The sequence below is a fragment of the Arvicanthis niloticus genome, chromosome 17 (assembly GCF_011762505.2).
Source record: "Arvicanthis niloticus isolate mArvNil1 chromosome 17, mArvNil1.pat.X, whole genome shotgun sequence".
Lineage (NCBI taxonomy): Eukaryota > Metazoa > Chordata > Mammalia > Rodentia > Muridae > Arvicanthis > Arvicanthis niloticus.
The window spans coordinates 60,824,100-60,847,130 of NC_047674.1; the positions used below are offsets into that span (position 1 = coordinate 60,824,100).

Consider the following 23,031-nt stretch of genomic DNA (forward strand, 5'->3'; position numbering starts at 1 on the left):
AAATTTGCTTAAGAACACATTCTGTAACCAATAGGCTTGACTCTATGTGTATTTAGTCCTTCAAAATGAGAAACTACCTATTTTGTCTGCCAAGAATCCTCAGACCCATGGACTGATATACAGAGTGTTGTACAAAGACTCTCCCATCACAAATACACTCTGGGTGGTAGTTTAGTTTTCAGAAGTTAACAAGTGCCATCTCTGGAATTGCCCCATAGCTGGCCCAGCTTAGCTCTGTCGTCACAGCAAAGGATCTTTGAGAGGACATTGTTGCACCCTCCAACAGTAGATCCATGAGCCCACCTCTGCCCTAAGCACTTTGCAAACCTTAATGAATTGTATCCCCTCAATAGCTTGTATAAATAAGTTGTATGTTGCAATGGTTATTTTTATCATTGTTGGTACAAAATACTTAACAGAAATGGCGTAAAAGCAAAAGGCCTTATTATGGCTCACAGTTTCAAGGGATTTCAGTCTATGATGGTAGAGAAGACACAGTGGACAAGCTCAGTGTGTGATAGTGGGAGCTTAGAGCACAGTAATTACATCTTGCAAAAAGGAAAGCAAATACTAGAAGTAAGAAGTAAGTAAGTAGAAGCAATAGAAGTAAGAAAAAGTAAGAAGTAAAGCTGAATTGTGTACTTCAAAGGTCTGTTTTAGTTGCCACCAGGCAGTCTCCATGTCCAAATGTTTCTGTAACTGCTCAGAACCATGCAACCAGCTTAAGCATTCAAACACTTGACCTACTGGGGTCCAGTTCAGGTTGTAATAAATGTGTTTATATTCCAGATAAGAAAACTAGTTAAGGATCAGAGAAGCTAAAACTGGTCCAGAGTTCTTTAGCAAGTAAGCAGGGGAGACGAGAGACTTGAACTTCAGCTGCGAACTATCTGATTCCAAAGCCCAACTGGAACTTAGTATACATTCAAAATAAAGTTAAAAATGCTTGCTCAGTCTCTTAATCCTAAAAGCATAGAGTGCCATATACACAATAGGTAATGGAGTATTATTCAAATGAAAAAAATTCCACTTATAAATCAGCTATATAAGACAAACATATAAGTAAATAAACCACAATTCTTTTTGACAATAAATCAAAATATATGTTTTTTATATGTAGATTCTTTTGTATAGTATACTTTAGTGAGATTTTTAAGATGTTGCATGACAATTCAGCCAACTTGTAAGTGGGGACTTTGGTTTCATGTGCAAATTTTTGTTGTATTCTTGTGACATTAACCCACTCAAGCTAACATAAAGAGAAGTACCAGTTTAACCAGAATTAAAAAGCCAGTCTTTGGGAAGGTGTCTGAGAAGGGTTGGTTATGCACAGTCAAAGGGAACTGCTCACTTGGATAAAGTCTCCACGAACCACAGCAAACACATGCTTCAAAATAAGAGCAAATCTCCCCAAATGACTGTCAAACGACTACTTAGTAGCACATATAATACTATAGGAGGAAAAGATGCCACTGCCAGCTGTATATTATGTTTGTTTGGTACATTAGATCATTTAATTTATTTTTAATCTCTTGAAGTTCGGATCATGCTCACAGACAGGACAACTGAATGTCTGCGTGGTATACTCTCTAAGATTTCAGAATTAGTGAAGGATTTAAACCTAATCAAATTCTAGTCTTCTGAATAAAATCTGATAGATTTGTCTAAAAATACCTTCCACCACACGAAGAAGAGAACTGGTCTGCTCTGGATATGCTTCAGTCTGTTAGGTGAAAACAGCTTCCAATCACATTCATTTTGACGTCTTAGCCTGAATTGTATTTGTCTAATCTCTTAAAACGCCCAGTGCAACTAAGTATTTCAGGAAACATATCTCTCAACTAGAGGCAAAGAAAGATGGTGAATCACTCTGCCTTGGCCATCTATTATTTTTTTCTCCCTGCAGTGTATGGGCTCCTATTTGTTTGCAAACATTCCTTCATTAATGATTCTAGGATTGTGGTCTCACTCTTAGAGACTTTCTTCCCATTCACAAACCTACTTTTCAGAGTGTGTACATTGCTCTCCTTTATCCCCTTCCTTCTCTTGCTCTATGTTTTTAAAGAGGAAATATGAAATATCCATTCCATGGTCATTTCAAATATACCAAATAATCTGCTAATTCTTTTATAGTCTCAGAATTATTCCAGTACGAAGTTTAAACTCTTAATTAAAATGAATAAACATCTCTCTAGAATACTCTTTAAATAATGAATATGTCACATTTGCCAACAAATAACACATTCTCAGTAAATCGTAGAGACATCCACATACTCAGAAACACGTATGTTTGTGCTGAAGTACTGTGTCTGCAAATGAATAAACTACTATTTTTAGTTTAGGTTTTGTTCACACTTCTCAGCCAAATTACATGTACATTACCTGTGAGTGTTCTTTCTCTTAGAATTTACTCTCATGGGAACTTGTAGAATAATCCTGACTGCTTTGTTACAGCTAACATTTCCTTGCTTGGAGTTGTGGGAGTTTAGGAACATTTCACAGGCCATGCTTAGTCACCTGGGACGTTTCCTGTTAGTCCTCTAATCTCAAACCCTGGCTCAGCTATTACAGCAGAAGGAAGTGGGTGGCATGATCAAAACAGTTGTAAGTGAGCTAAGTTGGTAGACATAAAATTAAAATTAAAAACAAATCACAAAATCCCAGGATAAACAGCTTCGATACTATTTTTTCCATGACGTTCCCCAAAAGGATGGAGGCAGCAGAAAGAACAGCATATGGCAGAGACAGCCTGCTTATAGTACAGCAGACTGTGCTCAGCAGGCAGAGCTTGCAGTCTACAGTCTGATGGAATTCAAGCTATCTATTTGTTCAACATTTAAACCCAGCATTATGGGAACAAAGGAATGGTTGCCTTGGGTGAAGGGAACAGCAGCTAAGAAGTCAGAAACATGACTCAAAAAATATGCTAACTATGTCTTGGGAAAGGATTAAAATTACTAACCAGGAAACTAGTTTGGAGTCGGGGTAGGAAGGTATATTTCAACAAGTGAATGAGATTTAAAGGCTTTGGTTTCATGTCATTGAGGAAAATGATTAAGGAAAACTCTAAGATAAACATCTGCAAGACGTTAAGCTTTTCATGACGTGGTAATCCCACTTACATTTTCTCCTGTTAAGATTAGAGTCTTTGAAAGCAGAACATATGGTGACTCTTCTGTGTCACTGCATTTCCCAAGCATTCAAAATATTCCCAGATCTGGCCAGCCAAATGAAATATCTTTGCATCCTATTACTATTAGTATACAGATTACATTTTTCTTTGAGCCTACTAGTCACTTATCCATCCTGGTGATTAATACAAAAGCTGGAAGAAAAACAGACAGGATTCTGACAGAGAGCCATGAATGAGGATCTGTGAGCCTTAAGCTTTAGATCCATAGTTAGGGTTAGCACTGGGGTTAGAATTAATGCTCATAGTTCTAAAGCCAGGGTCCTCCAAAAGGTTTTGTAGGTTTCCTGCAAACCCCAAAGAAACAGGCTAACAAGAGGTCCTATACACTAAGTTGAAAGGCTAAATAACTGAAATTGAAAAACATAGATCCTGAAAGCACTCATTCATGTATCCCCCTCATTACATCAGTTTATGTTTGGTAACATGAATGTGAACTTAGAACGCAGAGAAAATTAGAAAAACACTTTTTAAAAGAACAGCACACACAGACACACACACTCACCCCACACAGCTGAAACAGCAATCATTGTATGGAAGTCTATAAATGATTGAATTCAGCCATTTTAAGAATGACCCGCTATGAATGTTATATGCATTCACAATAGACTTGTCCTATCTGTTCTTTACATTTATAAGAGAAGGCATACTCTGCTGGGTATCACTGTGATTCTCCATTTCTTTGGGAATGAGACTGTGTGACTAAGTTTCTCTTTTGGTTTCCTTTCCATTTTTTTTGTGGCAGAGGTCTTATGGGAGAAATGGTTTCTTTAATCGCACAATTCCATGCATCGTTGTGGGGAAGTCAAAAGTATAGGAACTTGAAGCCTCTGGTCAGTCACACCCACAGTTGAGAGCAGAGGGAAAATGAATGTGCGCATGCCTAGTGCTCTTCTAGTTTTCTCCTGACTCTACCACAGGCCAGACTCACCTGGACACTCTTTCACCGAGACTCTCTTCTCTGGTAGTTCTCGGGTGCATCAGGTTGAAAGTTCAAACCAAGCTTCACACTTCTCATGTGACCAGTCCAACTTGTGCATATAGTGTAATTGAGGAAAAGAGGCTTGTTCACCCCATTTCCCACAATCCTCATTCTTGGATTCTTCACTATTCATTTTAAGATATTAAGGCCCTGTCTCACTTCCAGTTAAAGCTCAGGATCAAAATATAAAATTGCTTAAGAAAAGAAATAGAAAATGCACATCAACGTGTGAAGAACTGGAAGATGATTTTTATTTTCTCCCATAAAGAAAGTAGTTTGAGTGGAGATATTATTGGGAAAGAGACCACGTGTGAAAATTGAAAATGTGTCAAATGTATTTGATGATACAATTATTTATTCTGGCAGCTTCCATCCTTGAAGCCCAGTGAGAAAATATAAATACCAATGGAGGCTGGCTCTCCTAAATGTCATTGTCTTATAATTTCATTGAAATTTTTCACAGACATGCATTTTTAACCAATATGTAATTAGACAATAATATTTTCCACATCATACCTATGTGTCATCACCCTGAATAGTTCAACACTTACCTTAGAAGCCTCACATCATACTTACTATAAGGATTCCTTTCTCAGGTGGGAACCATCGAGTATCTGGAAAAGTTTAAACACACTTCCTCAGGCTGACATTTAAGGGACTTTTCTTAAGCAAACATACATGCGCATTTGACATGTAGAACACACCAGTTACCTTCTGTGATAACCTCCTTGTGGCTAAGTGAGCTTTATCATGTTACTTTAGTCCAAATAAGTAAAGTGCCCCATTTCAATCTGCTGACTCGCACAGTCTTCAACGCAAAGAATGGTATAACTCTCCCATTTCCTGTGTAATTGGCTTCCTGGGCAGCATGCTATGCTTTATTTTTCATATTAACATACAGAGAACCATTGGGAGGTGAGATGTATAGATTTTGCAGATCAAACCAAGCAACCTGCTGAACTGATTGGCTCAGAAGGAAAATTCTCAGAGGGTATCCTGAATGCCTTATGAATCCTGCTCTTGAGACAGGATCCTACCACGAGAGTGTCTGACTGTATAGACTAACCAGGGGCCATGGCAACCTGATCAGAAGCAGTTCTCTAGGAGTGAGGGATTCAGTCGAACAGTTGTTTTAAGAGCTACATTTTTTGTTAGATAATTCAAGCTGCTTAATTCTCAAATCAGTGACTTGAGAATTAGCTTCTCAAGTTTGAAGTCTTTAAAACTCATGGATCATTGCTGAGTAATTTCTATCGAGTGTTTTTTTAATTTAACTGTGTGTATTCCTATCCTTCATTTTATAATGACATGAACCACAATTTTTATAACATTTTCTAAAAGCATCCTCTTTTCCAGAGCTTTTAAATAAGTATAAAGAACACCTCTGAATTTTCTTTTAGACTGAAACTTCATATTTCTCATACCTGAATTTAGAGATATGCATGGTTGACTTAATTTGTGCCTAGTTTCTAGATCTGACTAATGCTATTTGTACCTATAGACATTTGAACCTGTCTTCTTTTTTCTCTTATTCTTTCTTTTTTTCTTTTTTTTTTTCTTTTTTGAGACAGAGTCTCATTATATAGTTCTGGCTATCTTAGAGCTATGTAGACCAGGTATTCACCTGACTCTGCCTCCTAAGTGCTGGGATTTAAGGCATGTGCTCTGTGGTATGGAATGCCAACCCTTTGTCCAGAAGGGTGATTTGGTGGGAATCTTCCTGTAAAAAAAATGTATAGCTGATTTGTGAAGGGCTGTAAATGTATTGATTATAAGTTGAAGAAGCCCAAGTTAATACTAAGGTAACTATGACCTAGCTCAGTTGCTGATGTGAAATGCCATAATGCCCCATTTCCCACATTAACTTTTAGTTGACATGTCAGTAAAATACAATGGACAGTTATTGGCACAATATGCTTTTGATACAGACAGTATACTTAGCAAATGTGACACTGTAAGGACTAGTTTTCCAACTTCAGTTCTATATGATAATCTCTTGTGAATGAGGAAACTAATGTGATGGGCAGAAGGTCCACAACATACAAATGTCTCTCTGTCTCTCTCTCTCTCTGTCTGTCTCTCTCTGTCTCTCTGTCTCTGTCTCTGTCTCTGTCTCTGTCTCTCTCTCTCTCTCTCTCTCTCTCTCTGGAGAAACAGGAGAACTGAACATCATCTCTCTGTCACCTGTGACAGAAATGTTAAGCACTGTGGAGAGTGGGAGCCAGGGAACAGAGGGGCCTCACAGAGTTTCCACTGTCTAAATGAAGGATCTCCACCAATGTCATTTCACTACGTGTTTAAGCCCCACTTAAGTCTCTCAGAGAGAAAAGTGAATCAGAGATGAAAAGTCTACTCATTTGGCTATGTTGTTCTATTATATGACAATCAGTTATTCTTTTACTAATATGTATTTAACAACATGAGTTATGGGGTTGGTGTGTGTGTGTGTGTGTGTGTGTGTGTGTGTGTGTGTGCGTGCCTGTGTGCGTGTGTGTTTCATTTATATTCTTATCTAAAACACCACCAATACTGTTTACATTGCTGTAATGGTGAAGATGATAAACTATGAAATAATTACTTTGCTAAATGAGAAACTTTGTTTCTTCCCTCTGATGATATCTCGAGTCAGTTAAAAGAAGCGCTGTCCATATCTCATTTCTCATTTATCTGTAGAAAACTTCCCTGCCAGCCCATACTGGTGTCTATAAGCTTGCAGGGCTGAAAGCACAGGTGCAGTTCCATACACTGGCTTATAAATTCTGGCCTATGTACCAAGGAAACAGTGCTGGTAAAGTTCTACCGTCTTTGGCCACTGACCTCTGTATAGTTTAGAATGAGTGGTCCACCCGACAGCCTCGTGAAGATGTGATTCCTTCAATTTCATAGTAGCCAATTCCTTGGTAGTTCAGTTTCACTATGGAATTTCAGAGTAAAGAGAGGTTACTAAGAATTCCTCAGTACTCCTAATAAAACTTCTCAGATCACCTCTAAGAATAAAGACATCAACCATCCATGACATGTTTGTCCTCAACAATTCCTGCCCTGGTACTATCTGTCAGAATTCAGGGGGTGTACTAAACTGTGCATGAGGGAAATAGAGGAAGGAAACCAGAAAAAAAACTCTTTTCTGGGAAAAGAATTGTAAACAATTTTTAAAATCATTTTTAAGTTAGCAATTTAAAATGATGAGTTTTGTTGTGATAGGTACATACATGTATATTTTGTTTATATTTTCTCTGTCCATGAAAATTCTAATTAAATACTTGAGGAATTGTGTAAATGTCATTCTTAGGGTGTTTTCTATGTGCCCCCTTTTGCTCCCAAATAACTACAGGGAATTTCCACATCCTCTCAAACCCATATTAGCTCCAGAGGAAGGACACAGAAGACCTGGTATGTTTATTAACAAACTGTAGGCACTAATAGCTGGTCAGATTCTGATCTATTCTAACCTTATTAGGCTGCTGCTACCCAGTCAAATTGTCCTTTTCCTGCCATTGAGTCTTGTCTTGGCTCGTGTTGGTTCATGTGTGTCCTCATGGCTGCTCTTACATCCCAATTTCATGGCAAATCTTCCTGGTACATCCGCATGGTCTTTCCATACCTTTTCCTCCTCATGGTCCTTCTCTACTCTCTGGGTTTTTTGGGGACCCCTGGACTGGGATTGGAAGTCCCACCCTATCTCTTCTGCCCAGCTACTTGAATGACCAGCTCTTTTATTAATCAGAGGTGATGGAAAACAATTTTTACATAACTTAGATACCAGAGATGCTTTACAATACGATGCTATCATCTGGATGACAACCAGATGAATTCAGCATCTGAATACACAGTGAACAAAACCATCCCCCAACAAAGTTGGGGAACTCTAGGAACTTTAGGACATATGAGTTAAGCAGTCTGTGTCAAGTTTGAACATTTCTACTTTCCTGGCTTCTTCAGGCATTCCAAGCTACGCACTCCAATCTGAAGATTCGAAGCCATGATCCACATATGTAGTTAGTGTTCAGTTATCATATTGATGTTTGTAGCCTCTTGATTACCTTCCTCTCCACGTCTAACTATTCCAATACTCTCTCTAGTGATAGTTTTAGTGGACATGACTTCCTTTAGCCTGTTTATACCGTGGAATGTTTTTCTTTTACCTTCATCCCTGGCAGGTAGTTCTGCTGAGTTAAATAACCTGGACTGGCATAAATATGGATTCATTACCAGTGATCCGTCTCTCCAGCACCCTAAACATATCATTTTCTTTAATTAGATGGTTCAGTTCTTCTTCATGTCCCGATATTTTGTCTTCTGTATGACTTAGTCTGCTGACGAGACTTCCTTCTGAGTCACTGTATTGGGTTGTTGAATTTTCCATTTCCACATTCAGTTAGTTTGTATATTTCTGTACCTTTGCTGAATTCAGACTGACTTTTCAAGCTCTGACTCACTTTCATTGCATCATTCAGTCCTTGCTTTGTGTTTTCTCAGACTTCAATTAGAGGGTTCCCCCCACCTTTGTCCTCTTTAAGTTCATTCAAATGTTTATTCATTTTCTCTTTAAGCTTCTTGAACTCTTTGAAAATGTTTATAATTGTTCTTGTAAATTCTGTCTCCAGATTCATCTTGGTAGTTTCTCTTGGGAAAATTCTTATAGGATTAATGATCTTTGGAGAGACATATTGTCTTGGGTTTTCATATTTTATTTTTGTGCTAGGACTTGAGCATCTAGAGTGAAGTTGTTAGTACATGTTTGGTATCAGTTTCTGGTCCATCTGGGTTGAGTGGGAATTTAGTTCTATATTTTTGTTAGCCCATTTTTGCTGATTTCAGGTCAGATAGGAGATTTTTGAAGTTCCCTCTCTCTGATACTCATTGAGGAGGCTGGAGTCCCATTTAGTGGCTACTATGGGGGTACTCTAGAGTGAAGACAGAATTGTGTGATGCTTGAATCAAGTCTCAGGACAGTCTGCCAGGAGGGCACAAAGTAATGACTCTGTGGCTGCTTGCAGGAGCAAAGTATTCAGGCAAGTGACATACAGGGTGGGGTCAAGGGGACTTAACCACCAGCACCCAAGAAGGCTGCTAGCTACTTGGACTAGTTCCAGACAATTGGGGTACAGAGAAACTGGAGAAGAGGTGGTTGCTAAGGGGACCTACTGACAAATATTATGGATGCAGTTCATTGCTGGGCATGAGCCTGGAGAGAAATAAGTAGCCAGCCACACAGGTGATGGGGGGTACTGCTACGAGGACTTCCCAAAAGGATCCTCCTGCTGCTAGAGCTGGGAATGAATCTAAATTAAAGCTGACCTCCATTCTTCATATATGCTTTGTGACATTTTTGCATTCCCAATCTCTATAACTCTCGTTTGTTTGTTTCTTTGTTGTTTGTTTTCTGTTTGTCTGTATACCCATTAATGATAGCTAGAAGACCTTTCTGTTTTCTAGAAGATGCAAAGTCTATTGTTGGAAGAACTTCAAGTTGCCCAAACCTTTCAGTCTCCTGGAGAAAGGACATAATGTTAATAATCTCATCCTGAGATTGAGTTCACATTTTTCCTGGAGGGAAAATGACTAAGCATTCAAAATTCTAGAAAGATCTAAAACCTCCAAAAGGTAACCAGTGTTGAGTGACCTAGCATCATACGTATTATGTGTGGGGTAGGGTACCTGCTTTACAGCAACCATCAATTCCTTTAATTTCATAAGTAGCATTTAGTCTTTCTGCCCAGTAAACTCATTTCATACTGAAAGAAATATATGGAAAGTTCTGGCTCTATGAAGGAAAACTAGGAGTCTGGAAGCTAGTTGTTCTAGTTTACTTTCTATTGCTATGATAAAAGCCATGACCAAAACTAGCTTGCAGAAGAGAGGGTTTGTGTGTATTACACTACAACATCACAGCCCACCAAGTGAAGCCAGGTCAAGAGCTAAAGGCAGAAACCTGGAAGCAGGAACTGAAGCAGAGACCATGGAGGAACAGGCTTACTGGCTTGCTTTTCATTTTACTCTCTTGTTACCATTTTTATACACCACAAGATCATGGGCTCTGAGGTGGCATCACCTACTGTGGCCTGGTCCCTTCCATTTCAGATATTAATCAAGCAGATGCACCAGAGACTTACCTACTAACCAGTCCGATGGAGTTATTTTTTCAACTGAGGATCTGCCTTAGCAGATGACTCAAGTTTGTGTCAAGTTGATAAAACTAACCAGTATACAAGGTTTCTGGTGAAGAGTCAGCTGTCAACTTAATGGATGACATAAACAAGTTATTTCATCTCCTTGAACTTCAGTTAACTTATCTCTAACATTGAAGAGTTGCTCTGACTCTGTGGATTCTTTTTTTTCTATTTTTTATTTCTTCTTTGAGAATTTCATACTTGTTTTCAATGTATTTTGAGCCTATCACCCTCATTTTCTTCTATCCAACTCTTCCTGAATCCCCCACCAACTTTTCCCTCTCCCAACTTTATGTCTTCTTAGTTATCTTTTAAGTACATCACCTATTGAGTCAAATTAGTGCTGCCTGTATGCACACAGGTGTGGGATCATCCATAGAAGTATAGGCAACTTATGGAGGGACTATATATACCTCTAAAGAAAACTGACTCTCCCTCACCAGCAATCATCAAGAGCCAATAGCTACAGATGAAGCCTCACTAGGCCCTCCTATATTGGTGCTGAAGTGGACTGAGTTGGCATTGTACAGATCCATAAGACTGGGTTGTTGTATCCTACCCACTACTAGCTGAAAGAGATTCATCCACTCAAGATAGCATGTTGGAGTCCGATTTGTTAAAGACATATTCTCAAGTTCTCAAGGTATTCTGTTACCAAGTAGGTGTGAAATCCATTGTAGCAGAAGCTCTAGAGCCAAGTTTAGCTACAAATTCCTGAGTTTTATCAGGCTAGTTAAGTGTGAAGTGTTACTTACCAGGATGAATTTAACATGGTACTCTTCTAAACATAAGTGATTAATATCATATGTAAATAAATGTATTCAAAGTGTCTATCAATGATGGAAAATTACTAACTATAAATATACACACATGTGTGTAGGTACGTACATATGTATGTACATAAAAATATGTTTGCCCCCCTATACCAGCTAACCTGCTAATCAGTTGCTGCCTTTAAAAAAAACTTTAAGAAAGACATTATACTGTCTTTAGAAACAAGGAGATTTTAAAGCATCTACCTCATGTGATCACAATGAGAATAAATAGGCATAATCCTGAGTTGTCAAGGTGCTAGTCAAATGCTGAACCCTTAACTAACAGATGAAGAACGACAGTAGCCATAATGCTAGCTGTGATATTTTGCCATCACGTTTGCCCATGGTCATCAGCATTAGGAGCACCCAGAAATGCATTCCAAGCTTGTGTTCTCAAACCTGACCCAGACTTCCTGCACTATACCTTCCAGTGAAATCTAATGGTGATTCATAGACACAGGGATACCTGAGAGGTACTAACAGAGAAAATCTACCCGAAACTCAGATTCATATTAACCTTAAGCAGATGTAATGGGAGTTGGGTGCTCACCCCACATCCATGATTGTAAGCCGCCATCTTTCTCATCTTTTGGCAGACGTGTCTAACAAGAGGGTGTAAAAACCTTCTGGATATCATTGTTTGTTCTCTAGATCAAGCTGTAACTAATAGGATCTTTGAAGCACATTTTCATGTCTACCACAATATCAAGAGCACCATAATTTTGTCATGTTTTTCACATTTTTAATTATTCAGCTGTCTTATTTGTCACTGTTTGGGGAATTATTGCAAACTTATGTCTAAAATGCTTCTGATTAATGCATATTTAGGCAACTAAACAGATGCAGAATGGGCTGGCTGCTTTCACAAAATTAAACATTGATGAAACATGTATTTGCACAGCAATAATGATGCCACATGTGCATAAATAATGGCAGCTCTTCTTTTCTAATCATCTTAGGGGGAAAATGATGAATGGGAGGCAGATTTACCAAACACTTCTGGCCCACCATGTGAATGATTTTCAAGTGTATTTGTGCATGTGAATAAGATTATGCTAATTTATAGCATCTATTGCCACATAAAAATATAAGAAGTTATAGTTAGTTCTTTTTTAAATAAGAATGTGGGTAATATCAAAGCATGTTTTGGGGATATGTCAAATTTTCCAGACCTCTTTTATAAATCATAGAAATACATTCACATACCTTCTACATTCTGGGATCATAAGTCATTCTAAGACATATCATTGCATATCTAAGATTTAAATCTGTCTTATAATTAACAGCATGTCTCATTTTTTGGCAATTTTTTTGTAAGTGATAGGATCTTTTGTTTTTCCAACATAATATTTGTATTAATTATTTGGGAATTTCACATAATGCACCCCTCTAATACTTCCGAGTATTCAAGGTCTGCCACTCTCCAACCCTTGGGACCACCCCCACCCCATCTTTCACACAAAAAAATAAAGAGAAAGAAAAAGCAACCAACAACAACAGAAAAAAAATGCACACAAGTCCAGTTTGTGTTGCCTATACTGGGGCATGGTGAAACTTCTAGCAGGCATCTCCTTAAAGAAAACAAATTCAATAGTCCAGGACTGTGATCCATAGGACATTTTCCCAGCAAGAAGACCTCAGTGAGTGAGACACAGGAGACAGAAGAGGCTTCTCATCTCTTGCCATCAGTCAAGCAAGAAGGAACGTTGATGGACAGTAGTGAAATAAAAATCAAAGAGGATTTCACAGACAGCAGGTTTTACAGAGCTAAAGGAAAGCAAGAGAACTGTCTGAGATGAGGAAAGATAAAGAGGAAGATTGAAAACTCAAGAGGCCAGTGAAGCACCAAGACAGAAGGAGAGGAACGGTTCACTGTGATGAAGTTTGACCCCTACCAGTTTTGTCCCATGGGAGATATTCAGCTTGAAGTTCTGTCTTATGATGAACTTTAACTTGATATTGTATGTGATGTGGATTTCAATGTTATATCCCGCGATAGACTATCAACCTTTTCCTGTTATGGGTAGACAGTGATGAGCAGAGGTCCTAGAGGGTGGGACCCATTAGAAGCATCTTTTAAAAGACATTTTCCCTTCCCCACAAAAACACACTTCTTGAAATGCATATTCTATTGAAGAGGCTTTAAGTGTTAAACATTCTGTTTGTTCTTTCAGGTGATATCAAGATTATCGAACAAATCTACAGTCTCACAGGTACGGCTGGCATTTGTTTTATATTCTTATTCTTGTTTTTTTTTTTTTTTTTTTTTGCTTTGCTATGTTGCCAAAACTGACCTAAAAGTCAACCACAGTCCTGACTGTTTTCTTCTTATTATGTTCTGATATCTTAATTATACTGGCCTCATAGGATGAATTTAGTAGTACTATTTATCTTTGATATCATAGAGCATTGGAAGATGTTATATCTTCCTTAAAGGTTTGATAGAATTCACCAGTGAATCCAGCCCTGGGGTTTTTCTTTGTAGGGAGTAAAAGATAACTCTTCAGGCTTCATTTCTTGCTTATATTGTTTATATTTGGAAGAGCATACTGCCTAGGAATTTATCCATTTCTTGTAGATATTTTAATAATAATGTTTCCAAAGAATTTGCCATTAACCTTTCAGATTTCATTTGAATTCTTTCTCATTTTATTAAATTGGGTTTTTTTGTTTGTTTGTTTGACTTTGGTTCCTCTGGCTAAAGGTTGCCATTTTTTAATCACTTCAAAAAGATAACTTTTTGCTTGCTTGACTCTATGAATTATCCTCTTGGGCTCCATTTCATCATTCCCCGCCCCCCAATCTTTATTATTTCTTAATGCCAGCTGATTGTGCATTTGATGGTGGTGATGCCACAATAAAAAGTGAATCTGGTTCTTGGAGTCACTAAAACATGAGCAAGCCTAATCTGATCCCTTTGCTTCCCTCATGTGACCCATCTGTCCCTGTCACATCAGCCACATGGATGGCACTGCTTCTTATTGTTGAACATCATTAAAGCATGGTATAGGAAAGAAATGGGAAATCTCTGTCTGAAATTTTTTTTACCAGAGTTTTACAAGAGGAGTACTTTTAAATAACAAACATTTTAAAATAACATTTTAAAATACAAACGCATGTTACCCATCTGTATCCACATGTCTCTTTCAAAGTCCATTGGTTTCAGCAATGGTATCAATGATATTATATTTAACCAACTCTCCCCACCCCCTTTCTCCACCCTATACTTGTTTTCTCTAGTTTGCATTTAAACATTATAGATTCCTTCTCCACTCTCTTTTCCCCTCTTTTCTTATGAAATGTTCTCTTCTTGTGCTCCCATGAGTGTGACTATCTTCTTCCTTTAAGTATCTTTTGTAATGATGGCTTTGTTGTCATGGATCACCTTAGATTTGCTTAATGGCTTGATACATGTCATTTAATCTTTCCTGGTTTTTATGGTTAAAAATGAATGTATAGATGTTATGCTAATGTTTGCCTTTGTAAGGTAAGTTGGAATTTGTTTTTTAGACAGTGCTTCTTACTTTGTGTTTCTGACATCCTTGCACTAGAGAAAGGTTCCTTTCTAGTCATGCTCATTTTGGGTACTAGGTGCCTCACACATTCTGGTGTCTCTTTCTCTGAGTTAGTGAAATTTTAGCTGTCATTCCATTATACCCAGTCTCTCTGCGTTCAGTCATTATGTTTGTTTATTCTTATTACTGTAGATTCTTGGGATTAACTTTTGATTGGGTCCCAAATTCTTGGATATTGTGGTTATATTCATTTTCCCCATCTGATATTTGACTGTAATATTTCCTCCACATTGTGTTCCAGCCCTGATACTCTCCTCTACTTTGTCAAAATCTATCAATGGTTGCCACTCTGTGCTTTTGCTGCTGTTATTAATTAGTTCACTAAGATTTACACTTTTGATATTTTCATTTTCTTCAGCATCTTAGGGTTCTTGCTCAGTTTCTCTTCCCTACTGCTAACTTTGTCTTCCACGCTGCTGATTAACCCATCTGCTTTGTGGACTTTTTCCTTTGTTTTGGTAACTTTCCTCTCTGGAGCTTAGACTGGATGCATCTGCTTGTTTGTATCTTTTGAGGGGAATCACTGATTGTTTTCAGTAGTACACTTTGAAATCTTCATCTAAAGGGTTGTGGAGATGGTGCAAGGGGTAAAACACTTGTATAGAATGAAGAAATTCCCAGCACCCACATCAAAGCCAAGCATGGTGACATGCAGCTGTAGCCCTAGTGCTGAGAAGGATGCCAAGAACTTGCTGACCCTCCATTTTAGCTCCTTTGCTTTACAAGTTTCCCTTCTGTGTATGCCAGGGTTCTCATTAGCCACACTTAGCAGGGAATTTGGGGCTGGTCTCTCACCCTCCTGAGACATCCTGCCTGGGGTGGCTACAGTTCAAGGTGGAAGTGTTTCCCACTTAAATTACTAATATGGGAAGCAACTGTAACACTGAGATCTTTACAGGTAGATAGTCTGACTTGTACTTCTGATTGAGGTATTTCCTCAGTCAAGGCTTTCCTCTGATGCTTCTAGGATGCATCAAGTTAATAAGTAAAGCTACCTAGTTCAATGCCAATAGACCCAGTGATTGTTAACAATCTGTTAGCTAATGAAAAAGGGAGGTTGTAGAAGAAGGAGTAACCCAGCATCTTCAGGGATGCAAATGCTATTTTCATCTTTATCACTTTTCTAGGTCCATTTCTATTGTTGTGATAAAAGTCTCTGTCGAAAAACAACTTAAAGGAGAAAGGGCATGTTTTAGATCAAAAATTCTGGTGACAGTCCACAATAGTTTAAATATTCTTAAATGCTTAATTGTCTATTATCTAATATCTAATTTCCATAATCTAATACCCAATGTCTAATATTCTCTTCTTTCTATTCTTAATTTGAAGTTGAGGAAGCCAAGACTCTTAACAATTATGTGCTTACCAAGGTTATAGTTAGAAAGTAAGGACCAGGACTTCACTGACACATGTAACTTTGCACATCACACAAGATTTTGTCCTTCTTTTGAGACAATTTGATCAATCGTTTCCGAGTTTGAATTATATCAGAGTACCAAGAAGCAAATTTGAGATTCTTTTATATATGACTATCAAACTTCGACACAGCCTCATGAGAGTGGTAGAGAAATAAAGCACCACTGTGAAGGGAAAGATCTGTAGTAGAACTGCTTGGCAGTGTATAAGGGGATTGCAGCAGAGAGAAGTAAGTGGCCCACATAGCTGCCCCAAACAATGTAACTAGTAGCATTAGTTACTTTCCTGTGGCTCTGATAAAGACCCATGACCAGGAAAACTTATAGAAGGAAGAGTTCATTTTGGCTTAGAGTTCCAGAGAGATGAGAATCCATTGTGACAGGGAAGCATGAGAACAGGCAGGTGTGGTGGCCAATGCATGAAGCTCAGTAATCACATCTTCAACCTTAAATACTAAGCAGAGAGAGAATACTGGAACTAAGGCAGGACTGTGAACTCCCAAGCTCAACCTCACTGAGGTACTTCCTCCAGCAAGGCTATGCCATCTCCTCAAATAGTGCCATGAACTGGAGACAAGGCGTTCAAACAGCTAAGACCATAGGGCACATTTCTCATTTATATAACATACTAGTTATCTTGAATATTGGCCAGTGACAGGCTAGGTATCTAATAATAGTAAAACTTTAGGCCCTGTCTACAGCTATGCTTGTAGGAAAATGAATTCTTCATATAAGTAGTATCTGTCAGCTTAATTGTAAGAATGAGTTGGTGAGAGACTTGCTCAAGGCACCAAGACTCCCTGACAAAGTAGAATTCTGAGACTTAAATGAACTTGTAGAAGTACAGACATTTTGTAAGTTATCAGTCAGAGGATTCTATTAGAACCAATGGAGACTTCTTCAAACAAAGGAATGAATAAATTGTCAGTGCCAGTGTAAACAGATCTAATTAGAGATCGTACTCAAGGTTTTCTTTATTTCTTTGTTAAGTTTGCCCTGTTGTGTCTTTAGCGGGGCAAGCTAATTTTTCTGCTCTACAATAAAAGTAGACAATGATCCTGTACAATTCCATGAGAGTCCAATTTTTGTTAAAGCACTAAGTTTTAAATGCTATGGGAAACAAGATAAACAACAACAAAAAAAAGTAGCACCATGACTTTCCAATAACAAATGCATAGCTTCACAGTTGGTTACAATAATTATATGTATCCAGAAAGACGAATCTAGGGACAGTGTTTTAGTCAAAATTGTAGAGGTATTAAGATTAACAACAAAAAAATGAGTAAATCAATACTTTATTTCACTTAGTGACTAACAGCTAAACTAAGTGGGCTATGGCCTGGAAGGCAACTGAGAGGCCCCCACAGTATTTTTTGTTGTTGCATTATAATTATTACAGAGGCCATAAATGCAAATACACCAACAGACCAAGAACTTGATGGCATAATCATCATGACAGCTCATGAAACTTAAATAACAATCACAGGTGTTTTCAGTGTTTACTATTATTTTTCTTAGTAACGATTGTTAAATACGTTGTACACAATTGGGTCTGGAAACGAAACTGGGGCACAGAAAAATGATTTTCTTTTTTCGAAATGACTAGTGAACATGCCAAAAATATGTCTGGCCCTAAGCAAGAAGGCTTGCAATAGTCAAGAGGGTTTGAACTTGCCTCTGCCACCCCTTGCTTGGCTACTGTGACTTCACACCAGTTGTTTTCTCTCCTATTGTCTCTTTCTTGGCCTATGAGATTGGATGCCCCAGTTAAGAACACAGTGTTCCTGGGATAGATTCTAGAAAGACTGCATTTCTTCTATATCTCAAGGCTGCTTAAAAGGAGTAGGGATTTGCTCTATTGTCTTCTGATTCCTGCTTCTCCATTGGGGTGCACAGAGCTCGACTAGCATGCTACTGGGAAAAGGCAGGGCTGAGTCCTTATAGGGTAGTCCACAGTCCTCATTCTCCTTCAAGGGGCTAGAAGGGAAAACAGCTGGGTTTGGGACAAATGCTGTGGTTCCCAATCCCCTGTATATCAAGGTGCCTCCAGCATACTGCTGGGAGTCAAGAACGGGGTCCTTGTCCATACTTCCCCTCAGGCAATCCCTGCTTGGTCGAGAAGAATGGAATCCAGTCTGATTCTGATTCAGAGTGAGTGCTGAGAGTACTAAGGGGCTGGAGGACAGAAGAGCTTCCTTGGGAGTTGTAGGTGCTACTCTTTAACAGGAAGGCTTTCCCCCACTGTGATCCTTAATGAAAAGATGATCCTTATACTTGTTGATACTGGCTTATTTAATGGTGAATATGAATACATACATTTTATTCAGGGTGAACCAGGGATTAAATACTTTTTGCAGGAAGAGATACTCAAAAAGAGAAGCTCATTGGCTGACCACTTGGGGACTATGCAGATGCCTCGTTAGCATGGAGCACTTCAGGTGTTTATATGAAGGTGCTTTACTATGTGACTCAGTGTTTATAGGCCTCAGTGGGGTGCTGTGGTTACATGTTCCAAAGTAGGCAGAGGTAGGGAATGGCTCCACTCCTGCCATTCTCAATCCTGAGATTCCTGGAGTTTGAGCTCATTCAAACTTACCATCCTGGTATCAAGGTCCCACATACCCTACATTCTGTCTTATATTAATTCTGCCTCCCAAATGCTGGGATTAAAGGTGTGCGCCACCACCACCCTGCCAGATAATATTTTTAAAAACCAGGGAATGATTGGGGTTAAAACCAGGAAAGCAGAAATGGTAAACCTAGGCATAAAAGCTGGGAGCACTTTAAAACTTGGAAAATAAGATCACAGCATGCAAAAGTTTACTACCCTGTCAGTAGGATCTCTGGCACGAATGACATGCCTCTTGGAAAGTCTTGGTAACTTGTGCTAATCTGTATCACCCACTGATCTAGGCAGAGCCCAAGGGGAATGGGAGCATCAACAAGAGACTCCCATCCATTGTAGAAGATGAAGAAGAGGAAGAAGAGGTGGAAGAAGAAGAGACCACCTCTCTTTCTCCCATCTACACAAGGGGATCCTCTGTTTCACACAGCAAAAAGACTGGAAGCAATAAGAGCTACCTAGGTTTGAGCTTAAAACAACTGACCTCAGGAACAGTACCATTCCACTCGCCTATCAGAGTCTCCAGTGCCAACTCCCCTAAAACCAAGCAGGAGGCTGGCCCACCTAACCATGGCAGAAGGAAAGAGAAGAACCTGAAAGTGCACCTTTCCAGTCTGGGTACTGCTGGAACCCCAGAGCTTAGTCCAAGGTAAGAGTTCACTAGTGCATCAGTCTTCCCAGTGAGAGTCCACACTTCTGTGTGTGTTCACATACTGACTAGCACACACCTTGTAAACTATTCAGTCTTCTGGCACTTTTTGTCTCATAACTTCACAACCTTGATTCTTCAGTTTTCCTGAGCCATGCGTGCAATCATTTGAAACCGTATATTCACAGATGTGTTTGTGTTATAAAAATTGTACTTATTATTATTTAAATGGGATCACTTCATTTTTGTACTAAGTATTTTCTACTTATCATGATACAACTTATAACTTAATTCACAATTAAACAGAAGAGAGGAAGAGCCTCTGGGTTACTCCTTAATGCCAACATCTTTATAAAACAACAGGTTGAAGTGTTGAATGATTGCAGGGTGGTCTTCTTGTCACTATAGTCTGCTTTTACTGGTGAATCACGGAGGCCAGTTTCCTTTTTGTTCTTTTCAGTAATGCTAGCTCTATTCTGCATTGAAAATAAAAATTCACTTTACAATCAACCTGAATGAAGGGCATTGAGATTGTTAAAAAAAAAAAAAAAAAAAAATCATGTTTATGTCGAGGTGCCAAAAGGGCAATAAGAACCATCATAATTCCCTAATGGCCTGAGTAACCAAGCAAGGAAAATATCTTGAGTGCTTTTTAGGTTTCACTCACCTTGTCAGGTGATTTCTCCATTCCTTTTTAAAATGTCTGTAGTCTTCTTGCAATCCCAAGAAGCCACTTGTATTATCTCTTATGCTAATGTTTGAAAAATAAAACTTAAGACTTAAATATTCTGCCCAAGAGCTCAGCAATAGCAAGGAATAAGAAAAGCTGGATTCAAATTCTTTCTCTACTTGTAAACCAAGTAATTGTTTTAATACAGTAGTCCATTATTCCCCTGAAGAAAAAGACATTTTAGCATCTGTGTATTGCACATTAAGCTGAGTGGGAAGAAAGCGTGATAACTTTTAGTTAGAAACCGTTCAGAACATGGAAGAGAAAGGCTTCTGTGTGCCCAGGATCACACGCTTGTCAAATGAGTGTTTCCTTTACATGGGGAGAGCATTTCAGACCACTTGCCAAAATGTTATAGTTTCAGTAAATGACTGGGAAATTCCATTTTTGATTTTTGTTATCTCCTGTATATAATTTCTTACAGTATACCTGTATTTGGCAATGAGCAAATTAGACAACATTTACCAAGGAAAAAGGCTCAACTCCTCAGTGATTTATTCAGTTTCTAGAATAACAACAACAAAAATATTGATGAGATGACATTCTTTAATGTTCACGTAGGTAGTTTTTGGGCCTTGTCTAGAGGTGTCATTGGATTTTTTTCTGTGATGTTTCATTTGTTAAAAGTTAAAATATTTTTTTCCTTGAATGAGAGTAAAATTGTGTGTGTGTGTGTGTGTGTGTGTGTCTTACCCTGCTTTTTAAATCTGAGAATAAATAAGTCTAATTTCTGTATCATCGATGTCTAACAAAAATAAAACATAATATAAAATGCGAGCCACATATGTAGCTTTAAAGTTTCTAGTTGCCACATTTTAAAGCAAGTAAACCCTAAATGCGATTCACTTCGGTTTATACTCTGTGTCCCAAATATTATCATTTTAAGTGGGAAAGACATAGAAATCCTTAAAGAACGTATGGTTCTTAAAACATGTTTTCAAACTCTGGAGTGCATGTTACACACATAGCATTAGGAATCAGGCTTTCAAGAGTCATCTCAGAAAGCGGTTACCGAGGGACTGCCATAACTTTATAGCACCAAGAATGTAGAAATTGAACACAAAATGTCTTGGAGGTCTTATAGAACTTCTGGGATTCATAAATCTAAGTGCACAGCCAACTAATTGTCTGAACTTGGCACAGGATTGTTGATGGAATTGAAGATGGCAACAGCAGTGAAGAAATTCAGACTTTTGACTTTGGCTCTGATCAGATCAGGCCAGAGCCCAGGATTTCCCCTCCCCTTGGAGGTAAGCACCTAACTAGTCATCTTTAAGAATGGCATTTCTCACCAGTGTGTGGTGTGTGGCACTGTTGCCTTCCAAACTTACCTGATTCTGCATGGCATTCAGTGATTTGACTTAAGCCTATGATGTCTCCAGGTACTAAGGTCATTGTTTGTAATTGTTCTGTGTCAGGCCCCATGTCCTGTCATTTACCATCTCTAGTGAACAGTTTCTGTTATTCATCAAAGGGTGCCCCTGCTTTCTAGACAAATTCATGTCAACATCATCAAAAGAAATATCACTCTAATTGTACTTTGAAAATGTTGGTAGAGATTAATCATTTATATAGTGAGAGGTTATATACTTGCAGACTGTCAGGATAAACAATGCAAAGCCGTGTAAGGCCGTTGAATATGAAACACCAACCTGTAAGAATGATGAAGTGGTGTAAAGATACCCCCATCTCAAGCCCAATTTGATCTCTCTCCTGCTCTGCCGCAATCTCACCCACAAAAAGGATCTGTCAAAAGGACATGATCAAGGCCATGAGTGACACAAGTAAAACTCTGAGAAAACCACAGCTTCATTAGATAAAAACAGGACATTTGCACAGTTGATAAATGCATGTAGATAAAACAAAATGACAAGAAAATTGTGTGCAAGACAAGCATACCCTGGCAATGCCATTCCCACTTCTGACCAAATGCTTAGATTCGATTCCCCTGCCATCAACCTCCTGTGTAATCCTAATCCCCCCCCCAAAAGTCTATTGAATGAACAGATCCAGCAACAGGGATATGATTCCACTATTTAGTGAATTCAGAACATTATTTGGAATTAGCAATTCTTCCTAGTACTCACTGTCTTCTGGGAAAAAAAAAAGAAAGGTCCACTTAAGACTTGATCCAAGATGAAAGAGAGTAGCCTTAAACCGTTAACTAAGTCACATAGTTGACTTGACTTTGCTGGTCAACAGTCAAGGACAATAACCTTCTACCCAACTGTTGGTTTGCCGGAAAACCCAGTCGTGAGTCTCAGCAGCACAAGGTTCTCCTTGTGGTCCCCCAGGGGCTATGTATAAAGTCTTGTCCCTCCACCCATCTCTTAGCTTTCCTCTGTTTTCTTGTATCATTAAGCACTATAACTCAAATATTTAAGCAACAGGTTTTCTTTATTCCATCTCCTAAGGGTCTTAGTTTTGCCTGGGAACTTCTGTTCCTCTTCTTGGTCACACTCATACCTTGCCTGCATTGCCACCAAATTTTATCCCAGACTCCACACACTGCTTTTAATGCAGAAAAAGTTTCCAAGTGAGACTATTTTTGTAGCGGCTTAACCCTCAGTGCTTAAAACCAGATACTGTTTCATACAGCCTCTCACATGAAATCTGAACTTACTGCCTAATTGCCTTCAGTGTCTCTTCCTTTTTCTTGGTTCCTTTTCTTTCCTGTCATCTCCTATAAGGGGGCATTGACCTATTGTACATGATGGTTTGTTGATTGACTGCAAGACATCTCTGTAAAACAGGCTCAATGTTTCAAGTAAATGTTTCTTCTTTCGCAAACCAAGTATTCTCTGATCAGAGAGAGGCTAATTTCCTGTCACAATTTTTATTTACCTAGCTTATTTTATTTAATTGCACAATGGGTCAAA

At 38.6% G+C, this 23,031-nt stretch overlaps 1 protein-coding gene across 1 annotated transcript in view; it reads left to right on the forward strand.

Annotated features, from left to right (window-relative positions):
• Kcnh8 (potassium voltage-gated channel subfamily H member 8) overlaps positions 1-21,644 on the forward strand; it is a 344,000-nt gene extending 322,356 nt beyond the window's left edge. Inside the window, exons 12-15 of the mRNA XM_076914649.1 lie at positions 13,335-13,373; positions 19,064-19,422; positions 21,296-21,402; positions 21,535-21,644. Of these exons, the coding sequence (XP_076770764.1) occupies positions 13,335-13,373; positions 19,064-19,422; positions 21,296-21,402; positions 21,535-21,644 (615 nt within the window). The remainder of the gene's footprint in view (positions 1-13,334; positions 13,374-19,063; positions 19,423-21,295; positions 21,403-21,534) is intronic.
• Positions 21,645-23,031: the final 1,387 nt, after the last annotated feature.